Source organism: Larus michahellis, chromosome 12 (genome assembly GCF_964199755.1).
Source record: "Larus michahellis chromosome 12, bLarMic1.1, whole genome shotgun sequence".
Taxonomy (NCBI): domain Eukaryota; kingdom Metazoa; phylum Chordata; class Aves; order Charadriiformes; family Laridae; genus Larus; species Larus michahellis.
The window spans coordinates 8903650-8919462 of NC_133907.1; the positions used below are offsets into that span (position 1 = coordinate 8903650).

The 15813-nt window shown below is 45.2% G+C and overlaps 1 protein-coding gene across 1 annotated transcript in view; it reads left to right on the forward strand.

Moving 5' to 3' along the window:
- Positions 1–9119: 9119 nt before the first annotated feature.
- KCNG1 (potassium voltage-gated channel modifier subfamily G member 1) overlaps positions 9120–15813 on the forward strand; it is an 8211-nt gene continuing 1517 nt past the window's right edge. Inside the window, 4 exon segments of the mRNA XM_074604678.1 lie at positions 9120–9257; positions 9519–9697; positions 15130–15748; positions 15750–15810. Coding sequence (XP_074460779.1) covers positions 15177–15748; positions 15750–15810 — 633 coding nt within the window. The 5' untranslated portion in view covers positions 9120–9257; positions 9519–9697; positions 15130–15176.

Consider the following 15813-nt stretch of genomic DNA (forward strand, 5'->3'; position numbering starts at 1 on the left):
ACCAGAGGACATCAGAAAGAAACGCTCCACTCAAAGCACCCGCAGCGATGCCAATGGGTGCGCTGTCATTTGAGGGTTCCCTGACGTTGACAAGGCTCAGCTGTGCCAGGCAGGTTTGGAGGCAGCTACGCAGCAAGCAGGCAGAGCTCACCCTATTCCCACCCGCTCCGGAGGGATGCGAAATCACACAGTGAGGCTCCTCGGGAAAAATGGCTTTGCTCACAGAGAACAAAAATATCACAGTCTGGCTCCGAGTTTAAGGGACTGCTTTAAATTTTCATTAGAGATGTGGAATTGCACGGAGCCACAGGAAGCAGAACAGCGGTGGATGGTCAAAAGCCGTAGAGTCAGACTGCAGTTCCCACCCAGATTCATGACTTACCACTGCCAAATATTTCTCTTACTATTTTTTTTTTCTACAGGGCTTCAACCACTGATAAAGTCTTTTAATCAAAAGCGCACAGCACAACTTCAAACGTAATCAAACACTCATTCACGCACAGGTGTATTTAACGAGCAGAGTACAGGCAGAAAGAAACAGCAAGATGATGTTCGTGACCAACAAAGCCAGTGGCAAGAATCTTGTTTTCACAACCGCACGCAACAAATAGGCGCATCGGATGTTTGCATCCTAGCGTGTCTCCTCCGAGCACAAAGTCACCCCTTGCACATGCAGAGATGGTAAATTCCTCTGCAAGTGACCAGTCAGATACGGTCACTATTATTTGGGGCTATAACTATAGTATCGACTCCGCTCCATACGGAATTATCTGCAAGACCCACTGAGCCCAGGAGCTCATTCAGGGCCTGTTTACAGTTTATTCTCCAGATGGCTCCATTTCTAAAAGGAAGATTTCCAGCGGCGAACATGTGCTTTTTTTTTTGCTATTGAAAACGTTCCACCTTCGCAGACATGAGTCGAAACCACCAAGGGACCATAAGCACGGGCTGCACAGTAATTTCACCGGTGTTGCGGAGCTAAGACGGGAGCTCAGCGCTCTCTCGCCAGTGCCCCATCCACTGCCCGCCGGTGCGGCCATGCTGTGGTGTCCTGGGGTGGGCGACACAGGACTAATTTCTTTTTTAAGGCTGGGGAAAACTCCACTTTTGGAAGACTCCAGTGTCTGAATTCCTAAAAATATTTACTTTATAGCCAGCTAAGCTATGTGGGATTCAAGGTCTCGGTGTTTAAAAGCCTTGCCAGGTGCAGGGATGAGGAGGAGCAAGGCCTGGGCATTTGATCCAGGCTGGCCAACAGGATTATTTCATACCGTGACCATCGCATTCGATATAAATTAGAAAGTTTGCTGCGTAGTTTCTCTCTCCCTTGATGGCGGCAGCCCAGAGAAATTCCTTGCCCCGGTGCAGGACCCCTGAGCCCTTCCCTTCCTCCTGAAGCCGTAGCACTCGCAGTGTCCCCCATTTGCTGTCCCTGCCGGGAGCGCACAGCTCCCTGCCGATAGGATTGGCTGAGGATAGTTCTTGTATATCTTATATTAGGATTGGGATGAATACTGGTTCTTTAGTATTATTGTTAATTATTCACTCTTATCCTATTAAGTCTATTTATATTTCAAACCTTGTGTGTCCTTGCTTTCCCCAATTCCCCTTTCCGGGTGGGAAGAGGTCATCGGTAATAGAATAATTGTCTAAACGACGATAAATTGTTATGGGTTTTCTCAAACCATAACAAGCAGTCATGCTGCCGGCAGAGCAAATTAGGCGCATCCCGGTCGCTGCCTTCTGCGGAGCAAGGTTGCCTGTGCGGCCCCAAAAGACACAGTCTTGCAAACCAGTTACCTGCTCACTTAAACTACACAAACTCCCCAGGTTCTCATTTACCGGGTAAAATCTGAAAGGGTGAGGTTCCTCTGGATGAGAAACATTAAGGTTTAGGCCTTTATTAAGCATTGTGTTTATTTACAGAAATACCGAAATGTAAATCACTTCAATTGTACTATATACCCATACCTTTTTGTAACAGCAATTATAGTAGTCATGCATGACGGTTTTGCCTAATAAATTTTTTATTTCATATTGCCAAAATAATTTAAAATACTGCAACACAAAATACATTATTGTACAAAAGTGTTATGACTAAGATAATTATTTCACATTCACTGAAGGTATCACGAGTATTAAAAACTGACTGGGCTAGAAAAAGAAATGTAATGGAAGCTCACCTCATCTTCTTAACTATATCTTTGAACAGAAGTGAATGTCTGAAAATTGTGTGCCTGGTCACCTCTGGTGACATTTTGATAGTGTGAGGAATCAATCACTGGGGAACAACAGGTAAATTTAGTTTGGCATTAAGGACTCTCTCCCCCTTGAAGTGTTTCATACCACGGGTCCTGTTTCAAAAGCAGGGCCATTTGGCCTCTCTGTTTCTTTTTCCTGTCCATGACAGACAGAAATTGAGCAGGGCTGACAGTGAGCCGGCTGACAACTAGCTCTGGAGAAATAAAGGACAGGAATATGGATGTTTAGCTATGAGTTTATTCAATGGAGATGGAAACTGGCAGCACAAAGAGAAACTATCGTTTTTGGAAATGATACCGTGTCACGTCCTGGCCATTCCTACGTCCTCTTCAGAGCCTACTCTCAGCCCAAAACTCTTCACGGGTGAGGGGGAGGGAGGCGGGGAGCGTCCACCGCTGTGCTCTTTGCTGTCTGCGGGTTGCTCCATTTGTTCGAGAGGTGGCACGCATCTTTGTCCCCGCTATGTCTTCCCTGTAGGGAGCAAACTGCAATCAGATGGGTGGGATGAAGATGACACAGGGGAGCTGGATGGCGTGAGGCTGTTCCAGCAAAGGGGAACGAGAGCCCCTCCAGTGAGCCCTGCGCTCCTCCCCAGACCAAGAAAAGCACGGATATGGTCAGTTGGGACCCAAACTTACCAACCTGCTGTCCACACCAGCAAGGACTACAAAGCTCCAACGCTTACTGGGAATTCATATTTGCATCAGTTAGGCTCAAAGACACATTCCTAGACCCACATGTAAACTATACGAATACACCCACTTTTTTTTCAGTGCCTGAGCACAGGAGAGGAATGATGATTGTCTTTGACTAATCTGAGGCAGATGCAGTAACGAAGTATTTAGGAGCATTATCCATCCTTACTCATAAAGCTGAACAATACTGGTGCTTAAGCACATGCTTGGAAATGCATTTCTCAGATCCTCACAAGGCTCTTTCAGTTCAGCAATCTGAAAAAAACCTGATATGTTTTTGGAAGTCTGCCAGAGCCATGATAAATAATACACTGTCCCTGATAGTTTCAATACAGCAGTTCCCTGAAGCTCATTTCAGACAAAGAACCCTCGTCTCCTGTAAACACTTCTGCTGGTCTTGTCGGTACATGGTAGAAATCAATTATTTAAACCCAGCTGAAGAACTGCACTTTACCAAACTTTTTGGAATATAAATATATTTAAGCCTGGTTCTCTGATTGTGTGCCACACAGTTACGGTTGCATGCCTAAGCTGAAAAGGAATTCAAAGTGACAAGAGTCACCTGTACGCAGAAATTCTCCTGTTTACCCGTTGCTCGTGTGTTAACCACACGTTCAGATTAGGCAGGAGTTATGCAAAATATGCAAACCGTATGCATGCAGAGGTTCCTCTCCTCAGTCACGCAATTACAGGATTTTCCAAGGTTGGATGCAACCTGAATCGGAGTAGAGGGCGGCACAGCCGAGCACTTGAGAGATATCAGTAAGTTTAAGAACTGCACAGGCCAAACCCCTGCGAGGCTGTTCAAACGCACCCGTACCTCTCTACTTGTTTAAATTAAAAGCAGTTCTCTGCACAACTAAGCTCCTGACTTGTTTGTGTTTTCCAGTTTTAGATCCTGTTCTTTTCCGGATTTCTTTGGAGAGTGAGAGTTTACGCTGATAATGGTGTTACATCCATCAATGTACCCTACTCAGAAACTTTCCGGCTCTGAGCACAGCAGACCACAGGTATCTGTGCACACTGTGCAGCCACAGGAGCATTCAGAACATTTATCAGCGTATCTGCAGCGGGGATATGGGGGAGGTTGGCAGCACGAGGGACTGGAGTAAAATTTCAAGTGTTTGTATATTAATTTTAGTCACATTGGCCACCTTGCAAACATAAACATAACATCTACAGAGCTGCAGATGGAGGAGGTATGTGTTACTCTTCACTCCTTCAATGCCACGACTAACACGATACAGACGTGCAGGAGCTCGTGCAGGAGTCCTCCCGAATCGTTTGCAGGAAGAACAAACAGAAGCAGAACAGTAGAAAAGCCTGGTTCTGCCCATGTACAGGCACAAACACCAAACTCACAGAAAACCATACAAGGAATAAAGCTAAATAAAAGCTTTTCTCCAAACAGAATGCCTGAGGATTTGTTTTATGATTAAAGATGAGAGTAAGATGCCTAAATTTGATCCTTTCTCTGCTGCAGACCCTCTGGGACCCCTGTGGGCATCAAACGGCAGAATCACCTCCGAGTCCTTTTGCAGTGAATTGAGCCTCGAGTCACCCACTGAGACGGACACAGTTTATGCGTGTACCTTAAAGTGGGTAACCACATCCAGTCAAATGCATCTCAATTGGCAATAAAAGGCACCTACGGTGATTAAATTGACACATTTACCTCAAGCAAAGCAGGTGAGGAAAATCTTTAGCATCCCTTGGGAAAAGGCACCAAACACACGGCTGCCGCGGAGCCTGGGGCTTACCTGCTACGTGTGCTGGAGGGGAGCAGTGCTGAGGGCTTTGAGACACGCTCAGAACAGGGATTTCTGAGGCTTTTAGCCAGTTTCTTCCGGCTGGCAGAGCCCTTCGCTTCACCGGGGAACTGCGGTAGCGCTGAGCAGTGCTGCAATGCAAGTGCGCATCTGTGTGGCTGGGGGGGCACACGTCCCAAACCAGGGCACGGAAAAAGCGTGTGGACTGTGTTTTGTGGGCACGCTGAAGTCTTATTGCAGTGGAAGGAGGGAGCGCGAGATGTGAGGAGCATGGAAATACAGGAATGTGGATTGTTGAGCCTAGTCCCCTAATATTGCAGCCCTGTCATGTAACACTTTTGGGTCAAAGCGCCTCTGTGAATTCCAGCAAAAGATAAGTTGCTATTTTAACCAGGTTATTTGTAATAAAACTCAGGGACATGTTTTGAAGCTTTATCCATGGGAAGGTGAGCTACGAAGCACTACATTAAGAGTAATGGAGCTATTCATGAGAAAAGACACAAGAAGAGCAAGCAACAAAAATGCCCGCGTAGGCCATAAATCAGCAAAGAAACGTATCACCGTGCAGTGACAAGAGAATTGGGTCCTCCTGCAGCCAGCACGCAATCTGCTTACCTCGAGCGGACAGATCTCCCCGCACAGCGGTCACCTTGAACTCCCGAGGGGAAGCTGACAATGGCAGCAGTATTTCAAACAGCAATTACCATCGAAACGCAGAATCGTTCAGGCTGGAAGAGGCTTCAGGAGGTCCCCAGCCCAGCCTCCCGCACGAGGCAGGGGTAGCTATGAGAGCAGACTTGGTCCCTCAGGACTTAATCCAACTGGCTTTAAGAAAACTCCACGGATGGAAACAGCGCACGAGATGGAGACCTTTTTGAACTTCCATGCAACAGTAGTCCATGCTATCTACTTTCTGCCTAACATTTTGCATATACGTTATATAGCATCCTTAAAAGACAAAAGCATTAAGTTTTCTAAGACCAGGTGAATAATTTGCCATCCGTAATTTATTCAGAGTTTTGCTTCGATCTGTGTTTACGCAGTTTTTCTCAAACAGATGGCATTTTTCTAATGTATTCATTAGTTGAAATTTTCTGATGAATAAGTTCTGTGAATAATCCCTGGTCTGTAGCTTGGTTTTGAAAATTCTCACCTTTCAGCCATGTAGGTATTTAAGTTCTGTTTTATAAGAAATTAATTTAGCCTCTTGCTTTCTTTGGAAAGTGAGAGGTGAAAGGTGCCATGAAGTTGAAATACCTTGTTTTGCTGGCAGCACCGCTCCTGACAGCGGAATGATGCTGGAGTTATCTGCAAAAGCCAGAGAAATGATAGAACAGGATTTCAATGTCAACAATCAAAGGAACAGAAGGAAAAGCAGCCACAGGCTGCAAAAGTAATGAAAGTGGGATTAAAATTTTTCTCTGCGGCAATGCTAATTCCTCAAGGAGCACTAAGTAGCAGATTTACTCCAGGAATCCTCGGCCAGTTCACCACACAGTCAGGCTACCACCACAGAAAAACTGCTGGTGTACTACTTGTTATCTCCAAGAACATTATCACTTCTGTTGTTCACATGAACTCTGTGCTGATGAAGGATGCAGGCGACACCTGCCTCCATTTACCAGAACTGATTTAATATTGGCCACAGCCAGTCATCTCACACCTCACTTTTATTTCTCACATCAATGTCAATAAAGTCCTTCACCTCACCTGAATCTGCTCATCAAGTGCCTAAATGAGGTGGTGATTTCTACAGTGAGTACCAAGCGAGTTCCAGGACATTTATATTTACTCTAGCCAATAAGTAGTAACAATTTTCACTCATTATTGCTCAAAACTGGATTTGAAAACTGCTTACTTGCAATGGATCCCTCCATTCACTGTCTGTCTCCATGAATTGCTCTTGGTATCCAGATGTTAATGAGATACTAATCCAAATAGCACGGCCTGGTGTGATTTATTAAATAGTAAAAATATTGCATTACTCGTGTGTGGGATGGTAATGAGTTCTCCTTCTGTGCCATGCTGCTGTGCCTCTTCCTGAAAGGGCAGGCGTAGCTTCTTGGACAATCAGAAATCATAGAAACATGGACTGGTAAATGTCTCAGAAGATCAGTGAAACTCCCCCCTGCTCCAAGGCATGGTCATACGTGCTGCAGCCAGTCCTGCTAGCTGTTTATCTAACCTTTTTTAAATCTTCACTGCACAGATTTATAGTCTCCTTAAACTCCAGCTACCCACACGGTAATAGTTTTGTCTGGTTTGTTTGCTTTTTTCCTGGTATCTAACGTAATCTCCCTAATTGCACTTTGGTAAATTGCTTTTTATCTTACCATTGGTGGCCACAGAACAACTGTTTACTGACATCTTTATAAATGTGTTTATACATTTGAAGACAGTTGGCATGTCCTTACCTTGTGTTTTCCAGATCAAATAATCAAATTCCATCTTTCCTTGTAGCTTACATTTCCTAAGCCTCTTACAGTTTTGGTTGCTATTCTCCTATCTTGTTTGCCTACGTCTTTCTTTAAGAGTAAGTGTAATGCTTGAAACTGGATAGAGTGCTTCAGCCGAGTCTGACTAGTGCTAAATGGAACAGAAATAACGCCCTCCGATGTCTTACATATGATCCTCCTGTTACTAGAGCTCAGAGCAACACGACTATTTTGCAGCACTGCACAGTCTACAATCCACTCTAATCGCAAGATTCTCTTCTGCAGTATTTTTACCTAACTAATAGTCCTCATTTGACATGTGACATTCCTTCCTATGTGGCACACTACATCATTTTTCTTCTAGGACTTTATCGTGTTGAGTTCAGACTGTGCCTGCAGTATATCAGGGTCATTTTAAATCTCAGCCTTGCACTCCATGTTTGGAATCACCATAAATGCTATAAAAGTGCCCTCCAATTCCATCACCCAAGTTATTACAGAAAACACCAACCAAAACTGTTCCCAGATAATTCCCTGGGAGACCCTACTTGATGTGTCCTTCCTCTTTGACAGCAATTATCAACAAAGGCTTTTAAAATGCAGGCTTTCATTAACAAGATTATTACAGACTATTATACAAAACCTCTTTATACGTGGCACTGTGGTCAGTAAAACCAGTTACCTCCCTTCTGCAGATAAAGGCTGAGTGCCACACTAAGAAACCTTTACAAAGTCAAATAAAAATCATATGCAATATCAGGGAAAAAGAAACCCAAGTTGCCCACAGCCGGAGTCGCTGACAGCCCTCTACACAACTGCTGTTTAACAACTAGGGTTGAAGAATATAAGCATGACTATTTCTGTGTGCCCACACAATTCTGAACCACAGTCCAATTTAGTTTAGAAAAAAAAAAAAGAGGTATTTTGCTAAAATTACCATAGTATAGGTTTTTCATTTGTATTACCATAGCAACAAAGGACCTTACTTGAAATGAGACTCCCCACTGCTCCGGGTGAAGTGCATAATGCTCATAAGAGCCAGCCCCCGTCCCACTGAGCTTAGAGGGGACTGTCCCCCTCCTGCATCGAGGTGCAGGAGTTCATCTGCAGGAAATTCCCTCCAAGACCAGTGCCTGCGCAGGTAAGAAAAATCAGAGGCCAAAAGTATCGTTAGGTCTGTAGCCACTGGGGCACAAGAGCACATGGGAGGAGAGTGGTTTGCACTTAGGAGTCTGTGACAGAGCTCAAACTGCTGGTGGCTCCTTAACCCTGGCACCAGGGTTTAATTTGCTGCTTTAAAACGGAGATTAAACTCACACAGAGTAACTTCCACCCAGATGTCAAACACGTTTCGTTAAAAACTAGAGGTATGGAATGCTCTCCAAGTCTCTGACAATCAACAATATCAGTGTGTTAATTGTCAGTGTACTTTGCAAGGGTGCCACAGGACAAGAGCACAGTTTTAGCTCTCTTGGAGTCGTTGCTATGGACTGGGGGTGAGACATGTTACGAGTTATGTTTTAATGGACACTTTTAATACCACTTCTTTCACCAAAAAATAAATAAATACACTAAATTCCCATGGAACGGGAGAAGCACCAGAAGTTTTACTGACGATGAGAGCAGCCCGGGATGCCACCTGTGGGCAGCCCGCTGCTTCCAGCCCTCCCGGAGAGCCGCGTCTGGGGGCGGACGGCGGGGCAGGGGCGGCGGGCGGCCCCCCTGGCCCGCAGCGGGGCGGGCCCGGCCCGGCGCCCTCCCGGTAGCAGCCCGCTATTGCTGCTCGGGAGAGCTCCTCCTCCCCCGGCCCCGCCGGCGGGTCCGCGGGGCTTTGGCGAGGCACCCGCTGGTGGCCACCTCCGCTGGCGGCCGCGCGGAGGCGCGGGGCGGTGCGCGGGGTGCGGAGCCTCCCCCGCCGCCGCACCATGCGGAGGGTCGGGGCCCCCCCGCGGCCGCCCGCCCCGCACGCGCGGCCGCCCCCGCACCGCGCAGCGCCGGCGCAGCGCCGTGAGCTCGGCCCCGCCGCCGCCGTCGACCCCACGCCGCGGGGCTCCCGGCGGCCGCGCTCCCAGCCCGGCCCCGCGGGCAACTTGCAGGCAAGTTTCCAGGGAAGTTTTTCTTCCAGGAGCGGGTCGGGACCGCCTTTTGCCGCGGGAGCGGCGGGGGCTGCGGGCATCGCCCCGCGGCGGCAGGCAGAGCCCGGCCGGGGCCGCCCGCAGGTGGGGTTCCCCCGGGATCTCCCCCCCGGACACCCCCGGAGGGGTGGGCATGGCGGGGAGCGGGGCGGGCGGCGGGGGGGGGGGGGTCGTGCCGGTCGGTGCAGACGGGTTGTAGCAACAGGTTTTCTCCCGCAGCAGGGATGGAAGAGAGGGACTGTCCCCCCGCGCCGTCATTTCAGCCCGGCCCCGGGTTGCCCGTGCTGCCGGCAGCGGGAGGCGGTCGGCTGGTGAAGGGCAACCGCTCGGCTCGCCCCTGGCTCGCTCCTGTCCCGCCGCGGAGGAGGCTGACGGCTGTCGAGGCTCATCCGTCGGGCTCGGTTTGTGATGCTTCGTCTTCCCTTTCCCGGCTCTCCCTCTCCCCGACTCCCGTCTCTGCGCAGTATGGAGGCTTGTGTTTCAAATTTCTGCTTCTTTGCCTAATCTGAAGGTCCTTTGTAGCTTTAATTTTAAAATAATTAAGATATGTCTTTTATATTGATCTATTTACTGATTTATGTTCATTGGGAAATAACACATCAAGTTAACTATTCTTGATAGGCAATGTATTTCTGGCAGATTTTTTTTTCATTGGAAAAGACTTGGGGGGGGGGGGAACAACACGCGTAAAATAACTCTTCCATGACTACGTATCTCTTCGTTTCAGTGGCAAAATATGTATCTACATAAATAAATGACAACTCCTTTACTTTTTAAAAATATGTTTAAGAGATTGCTTTGAATGTGACTTATTAAAATGTGTTGACATAAATATATTTCACAGCAGGATAATAACTATAGTTATCCATTCTAATGTATTTCAGAATATTCTCCTGGGGATATAAGTTATGTGCAAAGTTATTTCACTTCTGATTATTATCGGCAGAATAAGGCTCAGCTTTGTAAATCCAAATACTGAGAAACGTATTTGTCATAATTCAGTTTGGAGGTTGTCATAAGATGCCAAAAAGCATAACACTGTCCAGGTCAAGGAGAGGAATATACAGATATGAGTATATTTTTTCAGATTATAAGTTTTTCAGGATAGTTTCATTTCCTATTATGCATTGACCTTTGTAAGTTTTTCTTTGATTTGGCTGGAAGTTCACTTTGCAAGCAGAGTTGAAGTTTGAGATCAGTTCTCACTACATAAAAAGCTGCTTGGGTACAGCTTAAAGTATTTCAGGAGGGTACCCTGACAGTGTTGATACAGTACAGAAATCGTGTGTCAGAAGATAGCTGAATTTAACACTGCTTGAAAATGCTGCTTATTTTAACTAAGGAAAGAATAAAGGAGGAAGGGTCACTAAACTGTAAAGCAGTTTCTTATGGAATTCTTTCCAAAAAGTCACTGTATTCATATTCACCCTGCACTGAAATTTGAAACTTTTTTTTTTATTTAAACTAAATTTACAAATAGTAAAAAGCAACAGAGACAAGTTCCAGGCACTGGAATTGATGGAAGAGTCTAGGGGGGGGTCGTGCATCTTCCTTGCATGCTTGTTATCATCCAGGCGCAACTTCGAATTGTCTGCATCACAGAGCAGTATCGGGACTCCGTGCAGGAGCTCTGGTTACATCAGAGATGCACTGCAGAATTCAAAATACTGCAGAGGACACTGGGGGGGGGGGGTGGTGAAATGACACTTGCAGTGGAATTTTAGCATGTTACTCATGATTTCTATTTCTTTCCGTCGGAAGGGTATCTTTAATAATTCTTTCCCCATTGTCTAGGAGTCTGGCACCCTTCCTGAATTTCGGCTGAAAGTAAGGGCAGTACAGATTTCTAATTCGATTTCTTCACCAGACATAATGGATAAGAATATCATCTTGTGCAAGACAGATTTTTAAAAAGATGTTCTATCTTGCTTCACATGCACACCACGCCATTTAGAGTCACCAAGAGCCCTTGCCATGGGCCAGTTTTTCTGTATTACCGTAGCTTCTAGAAGCCACAACAATGATCAGGATTGTATAATGTCGTAAGAGACAGCTCTTGCCCCAGTAAGCTTACAAACAAAATAGGAAACGATGCTCAGAGAGAAGTGATTTGCCCAAGACGAGAACACATTACGAGCAGGGGAGCCGGAGAGATGAACTGGGCTTCACTAACTCCCGGGCATTCAAGGGCAGAATACTATCTCGGGCGAGGAGGGACTTTACCATTGGTCCTTACTTAACCACAGCAGTTTTATTTGAGGATTTTACTCTCACAGCATATCCTTAAAGTTCATCTTGTTCAATTGTTGGGAAAATTGTTGCTAGAGGCTAATGTGTTTGTCTGACCTTCTATTCCAGTGTGTTGTCTTTAATCCTTAATGCATTTCTTACAGCCATCCCCAATTTCATTGGTCTGCAATGTATGAGTAAAACAGTTTGCTTGTTGTCTAAGCTCAGTAGCAAAAAACTCCGTCCATTAATTAGATCTCTCCCTTCTTAAAGCAGTACTGACCATCGTCATTCTGTAGAAGCACCTTCCAAAGGAAAAGAAGAAACATACAGAGAAATGCATGGCTTTATTTTTCTCCTTCCTCCTTTCCTTCAAGTCAGGCTGTCTTTTCTATTGTCCTTTATTTCCTCCTTTTCTTCCCCCTTAGATAGGACGCTACATGTATCTGAGGCAAAGAACACGTAAATAACACATGTACAGTGTCAAATACCATAACTGCCTACCTGGGGTCTGTGGACTTGCCAGTTCTGGTTATGGAAAAAGAAGGAGGCACTTTTGTAACTGCAGTCATTCAGTGTGTTACGCAGGGGATTAATTTGTCCAACTTATTGTCTCGCACAGGTCGAGAAGCTGGAAGCGAAGTAAGAAATTCTTTTTTCTTTGCTCTGTTGTTTCACAGTTGATGCCTCAGGGTTACAGCATGTCTCTGACACATTCAGAACGTTTACATTTCCCTCTCCCCATTTCTTCCCATTGTGTCAACAATGGATGCGGTGGGAGATGAAACCAGCGACAGAGATGAGCTGCCTCCTCGTTTTTCCTGGCTGAGATTCAGAGGATAAGTTGTTGCTAACCAACATTATCTGGTATTACAGAAGGGAAAACGGTGAACAGCTCCCATTTATCCATAGTCTTATATCAGTCATAATCTTTATTCTCTTTGGGCCAGCCCTGCCTTAGATGTTGTTGAGGCAGCAGGGGAAATGCTTGTGTCTAAGTTAAACAGCAGTTGCTCTAAGAAAAGGAGCCCTACATAAAGATACATCAGGTAGCCCTGTTTTCCCACGCCAGACCTATACCTTGAACTCCCAGTGGCATTACTTCTGATGATGGTACCTTGGGAAAGCTTTAAGAGGAGACCAGCCGTGGGTCATTAGGAGTGCTTCACGTGATGGGATTGTGTCAGGGTAATTGCGAGTTCAACTGCTCCGTACTTCCTGTGTTCAGCACGCTCGCGCTAGCGCTGAGCCAGCTAGCGCTCTCCTCAGATCCCTTCATTTATCCAAGTCCTGCAGCTTTTCCAGTGGGCAGTGGCAGAGTACCATCATTTGTCATAAAGCTCCACTGATAATCCCAGGATTGGCTAGAATTTCCTAGAATGTGACTTTTTAATACAATTCCGTTTCGCGTTAATGTCATTTCTGGAAAAAAAAAGTCTTTCAGGTCAGCAGGGCTTTGCTCAGTCTTTCTTGAAGCAAGAGACAAACAGAAATCGATTGGAAGTTTATTTAAGTGCAGGCCTGCAGGATTTTGCCATCATTTGCACCCACCGGTACTTCCAGAGGAGTAGAGAATTGCCCAGCCCCTCCCGTGGGGATTTCCAGACTCGTAACTGTGGAGCAAAGGCAGAGGAACTCAGCAATACAAGCAAGTACGTAGCGATAAGGCACTGAAAGCTGAACACAGTGAAGATTTTGGCATGGAGAACAGGTTACTTGCCAAATAGCTGTTCTCAAATCACTAGCAATAGCAACAGAGATCCCACTTTGTGATAGAAGCAAGATGACAAAGCTTACCTCTCCGCTTATCTCGGGCCAGAAAGTAGTACCACAGCTCTTGGAAGATCTGAATCACGCCTTGTCAGTTCTTGTATATTCCCGTAGGCTTTTGTTTATCCGCGTGCCCTAAAGGTAAGTAAATTAATGATTTCCTTTGGACTAAAGAGAATTAGAGAATTACAGGTGAGGAATCAGGAAATACCACTCCATCAAAGCTCACCTGGGGCCACCTGTTTGGAACAGTACGTAAGGAACTGCTCTGTTCAGAGTAATCCCTCTGGGAAGTTTAGGAGCAGGACTGAGAGAGTATTTTACTGAAAGCAGCATTGTAAGTCCCCTTGCAGCAAAGGAAGCTTGTTGCTCTTAAACTGAAGTGCAGCAGTGTGTTTTAAGTATTTTGCTGTGTGTATTCCTGGGTTTTTCTTCTGTGATAGGTATGTAACACTATTGGTGTGTTTTATAAGCCCCCGCTTCTGAAAACAACAGTTGTGTGTTTCAGGAAGTGACATTAGCAGGGGTAGATATCCTCGGGGTGCATATCAAAGGGGAGGTAAGTACAGCCAGGAAAAGAACAAAACTACGTACTGGTACTGAAGCCAATGAAGTGTAATATTTATTACTTTCCGGTGAACTCAAGGCTAGAAAGTCAGAATGCTCAGGCATAATTAAAATCTATTTATTGTACAATCTACTTAATAAATAAATACTCTATCAAATGAAACTCAGCAGCTCTGCGCATTAAGCTACAGCTGAGTGCACAGATGGAAGATGTAGACGCAGAACCGTACAGCTCTCCTCTGGGTGAGCAGACTTGCAGTCTGACTTTTAAGATGCAGTGACTTTGGGAGGCAAGAAGTTTAACATTTCCAGTACCTGCTTTTTATGCCCATTCAAACTCCATGGTCACTTCGTTCCGCAGACTTTACACTAGTGTTGTGTGAGTAGAATTTGAATGTGATTTTTCGAAGTTGCCATAAGAAGTTTTTGGTTTCCTATAATCAGAGGTGAAGGCAGTCACCTTGGCGCGCAGCTACTGTTCAGTCCATTGTAAGGACAAAGACCTATTACTGCATATAGGGTGTCAGTTACAACTGAAATGGTATTCCAACGTTTATGTAGAAGTCATGGATTTCTTAACAGTCTTTTGTAGTTGAAGCCTGAAAAGGGAGTTGTCATGCCAGTAAATGTATATAAACTTTATAAAAATATTTTATGTGATCATCAATACAAGTGGGGTTTTTTTCCCAAAATTGTTTCCATATGGCCTTTTAGGAACTAGTCTTGTACTAACTGGTTTTTAGAAGTGATATTTACTGGATTACAACAGAATTGACTTCTGATTCTTTCTATATACTTAATGAGTACTAAAATGTTTAAAAATTTATGTGGAATAGTTAAATAAAAAAAGATATAATTTCCTTACTACAAAACACACTTGAATTCTGCATTCTTATGTGATACTAGCAAACTCTTTATACTTCCATTCTGAAACAGGAGTATCCTGCCATATGCAGGGATTGTTCCTGTTTCCCTCTGTCCTCACTGGGAACTGAGACCTCTGCATCTGAGACAGGAGAAGCCCCCTGGTGTGAAAATTTGCTGAGCAGAGCTCCTGGATAAGTGACTCCTTGATAGAGTCAGTTCTGCCCAGCTGGATAAACTCAGCCTCACCAGAAAGGTCTTCTGACCATACTCAGCCACTGCTGTTTTCTTTCCAATTGTTTTTATCAGCCATATATGTTTTTGAGCTCCAATCACTACATTTGTTCCAAGCTTGAAAACAACCACTCGCTCACTCAAACCATGTATCTGTGTTTTGTTCCAGAAGACACTTGCAGACAGTAGCAAAGTGATGTGAAGTTATCTTCCAAGATGACTCTTCTACCTGGAGAAAATTCCGACTATGACTATAGTGCCCTGAGCTGTGCTTCAGATACTTCCTTCAACCACACATTCTTTCCAGAAACAGAAACCCTTAAGGGAGTCTTTTACCAAAGAGCCAAGCTAATTCACCCTCAAGAGGATCTCCTGAAAGGCTTTCACCCTGATGATCGGAAGCATCATATTATTATAAACGTAGGGGGCATTAAGTATTTGCTCCCATGGACCACGCTTGATGAGTTCCCATTGACACGTCTGGGACAACTAAAATTCTGTAACAATTTTGACGACATTCTAAACATCTGTGATGATTACGATGTGACATGTAATGAATTCTTTTTCGACCGCAACCCAGGAGCATTCAGGACAATCCTGACCTTTTTGCGGGTTGGAAAACTTCGGCTCTTGCGTGAGATGTGTGCGCTGTCTTTCCAAGAGGAGCTGCTCTACTGGGGAATTGAGGAAGACAACTTGGACTGGTGTTGTAAAAGGAGGTATCTGCAAAAAATGGAGGAGTTTACAGAAATAAATGAACGGGAGGATGACCTCATAGAAAATGAAACAACAGGTGAAACAGTTAGAGGAGACAAAAATTGGCTTGTGCATGAAAAAGTTGCAAGACATGGTG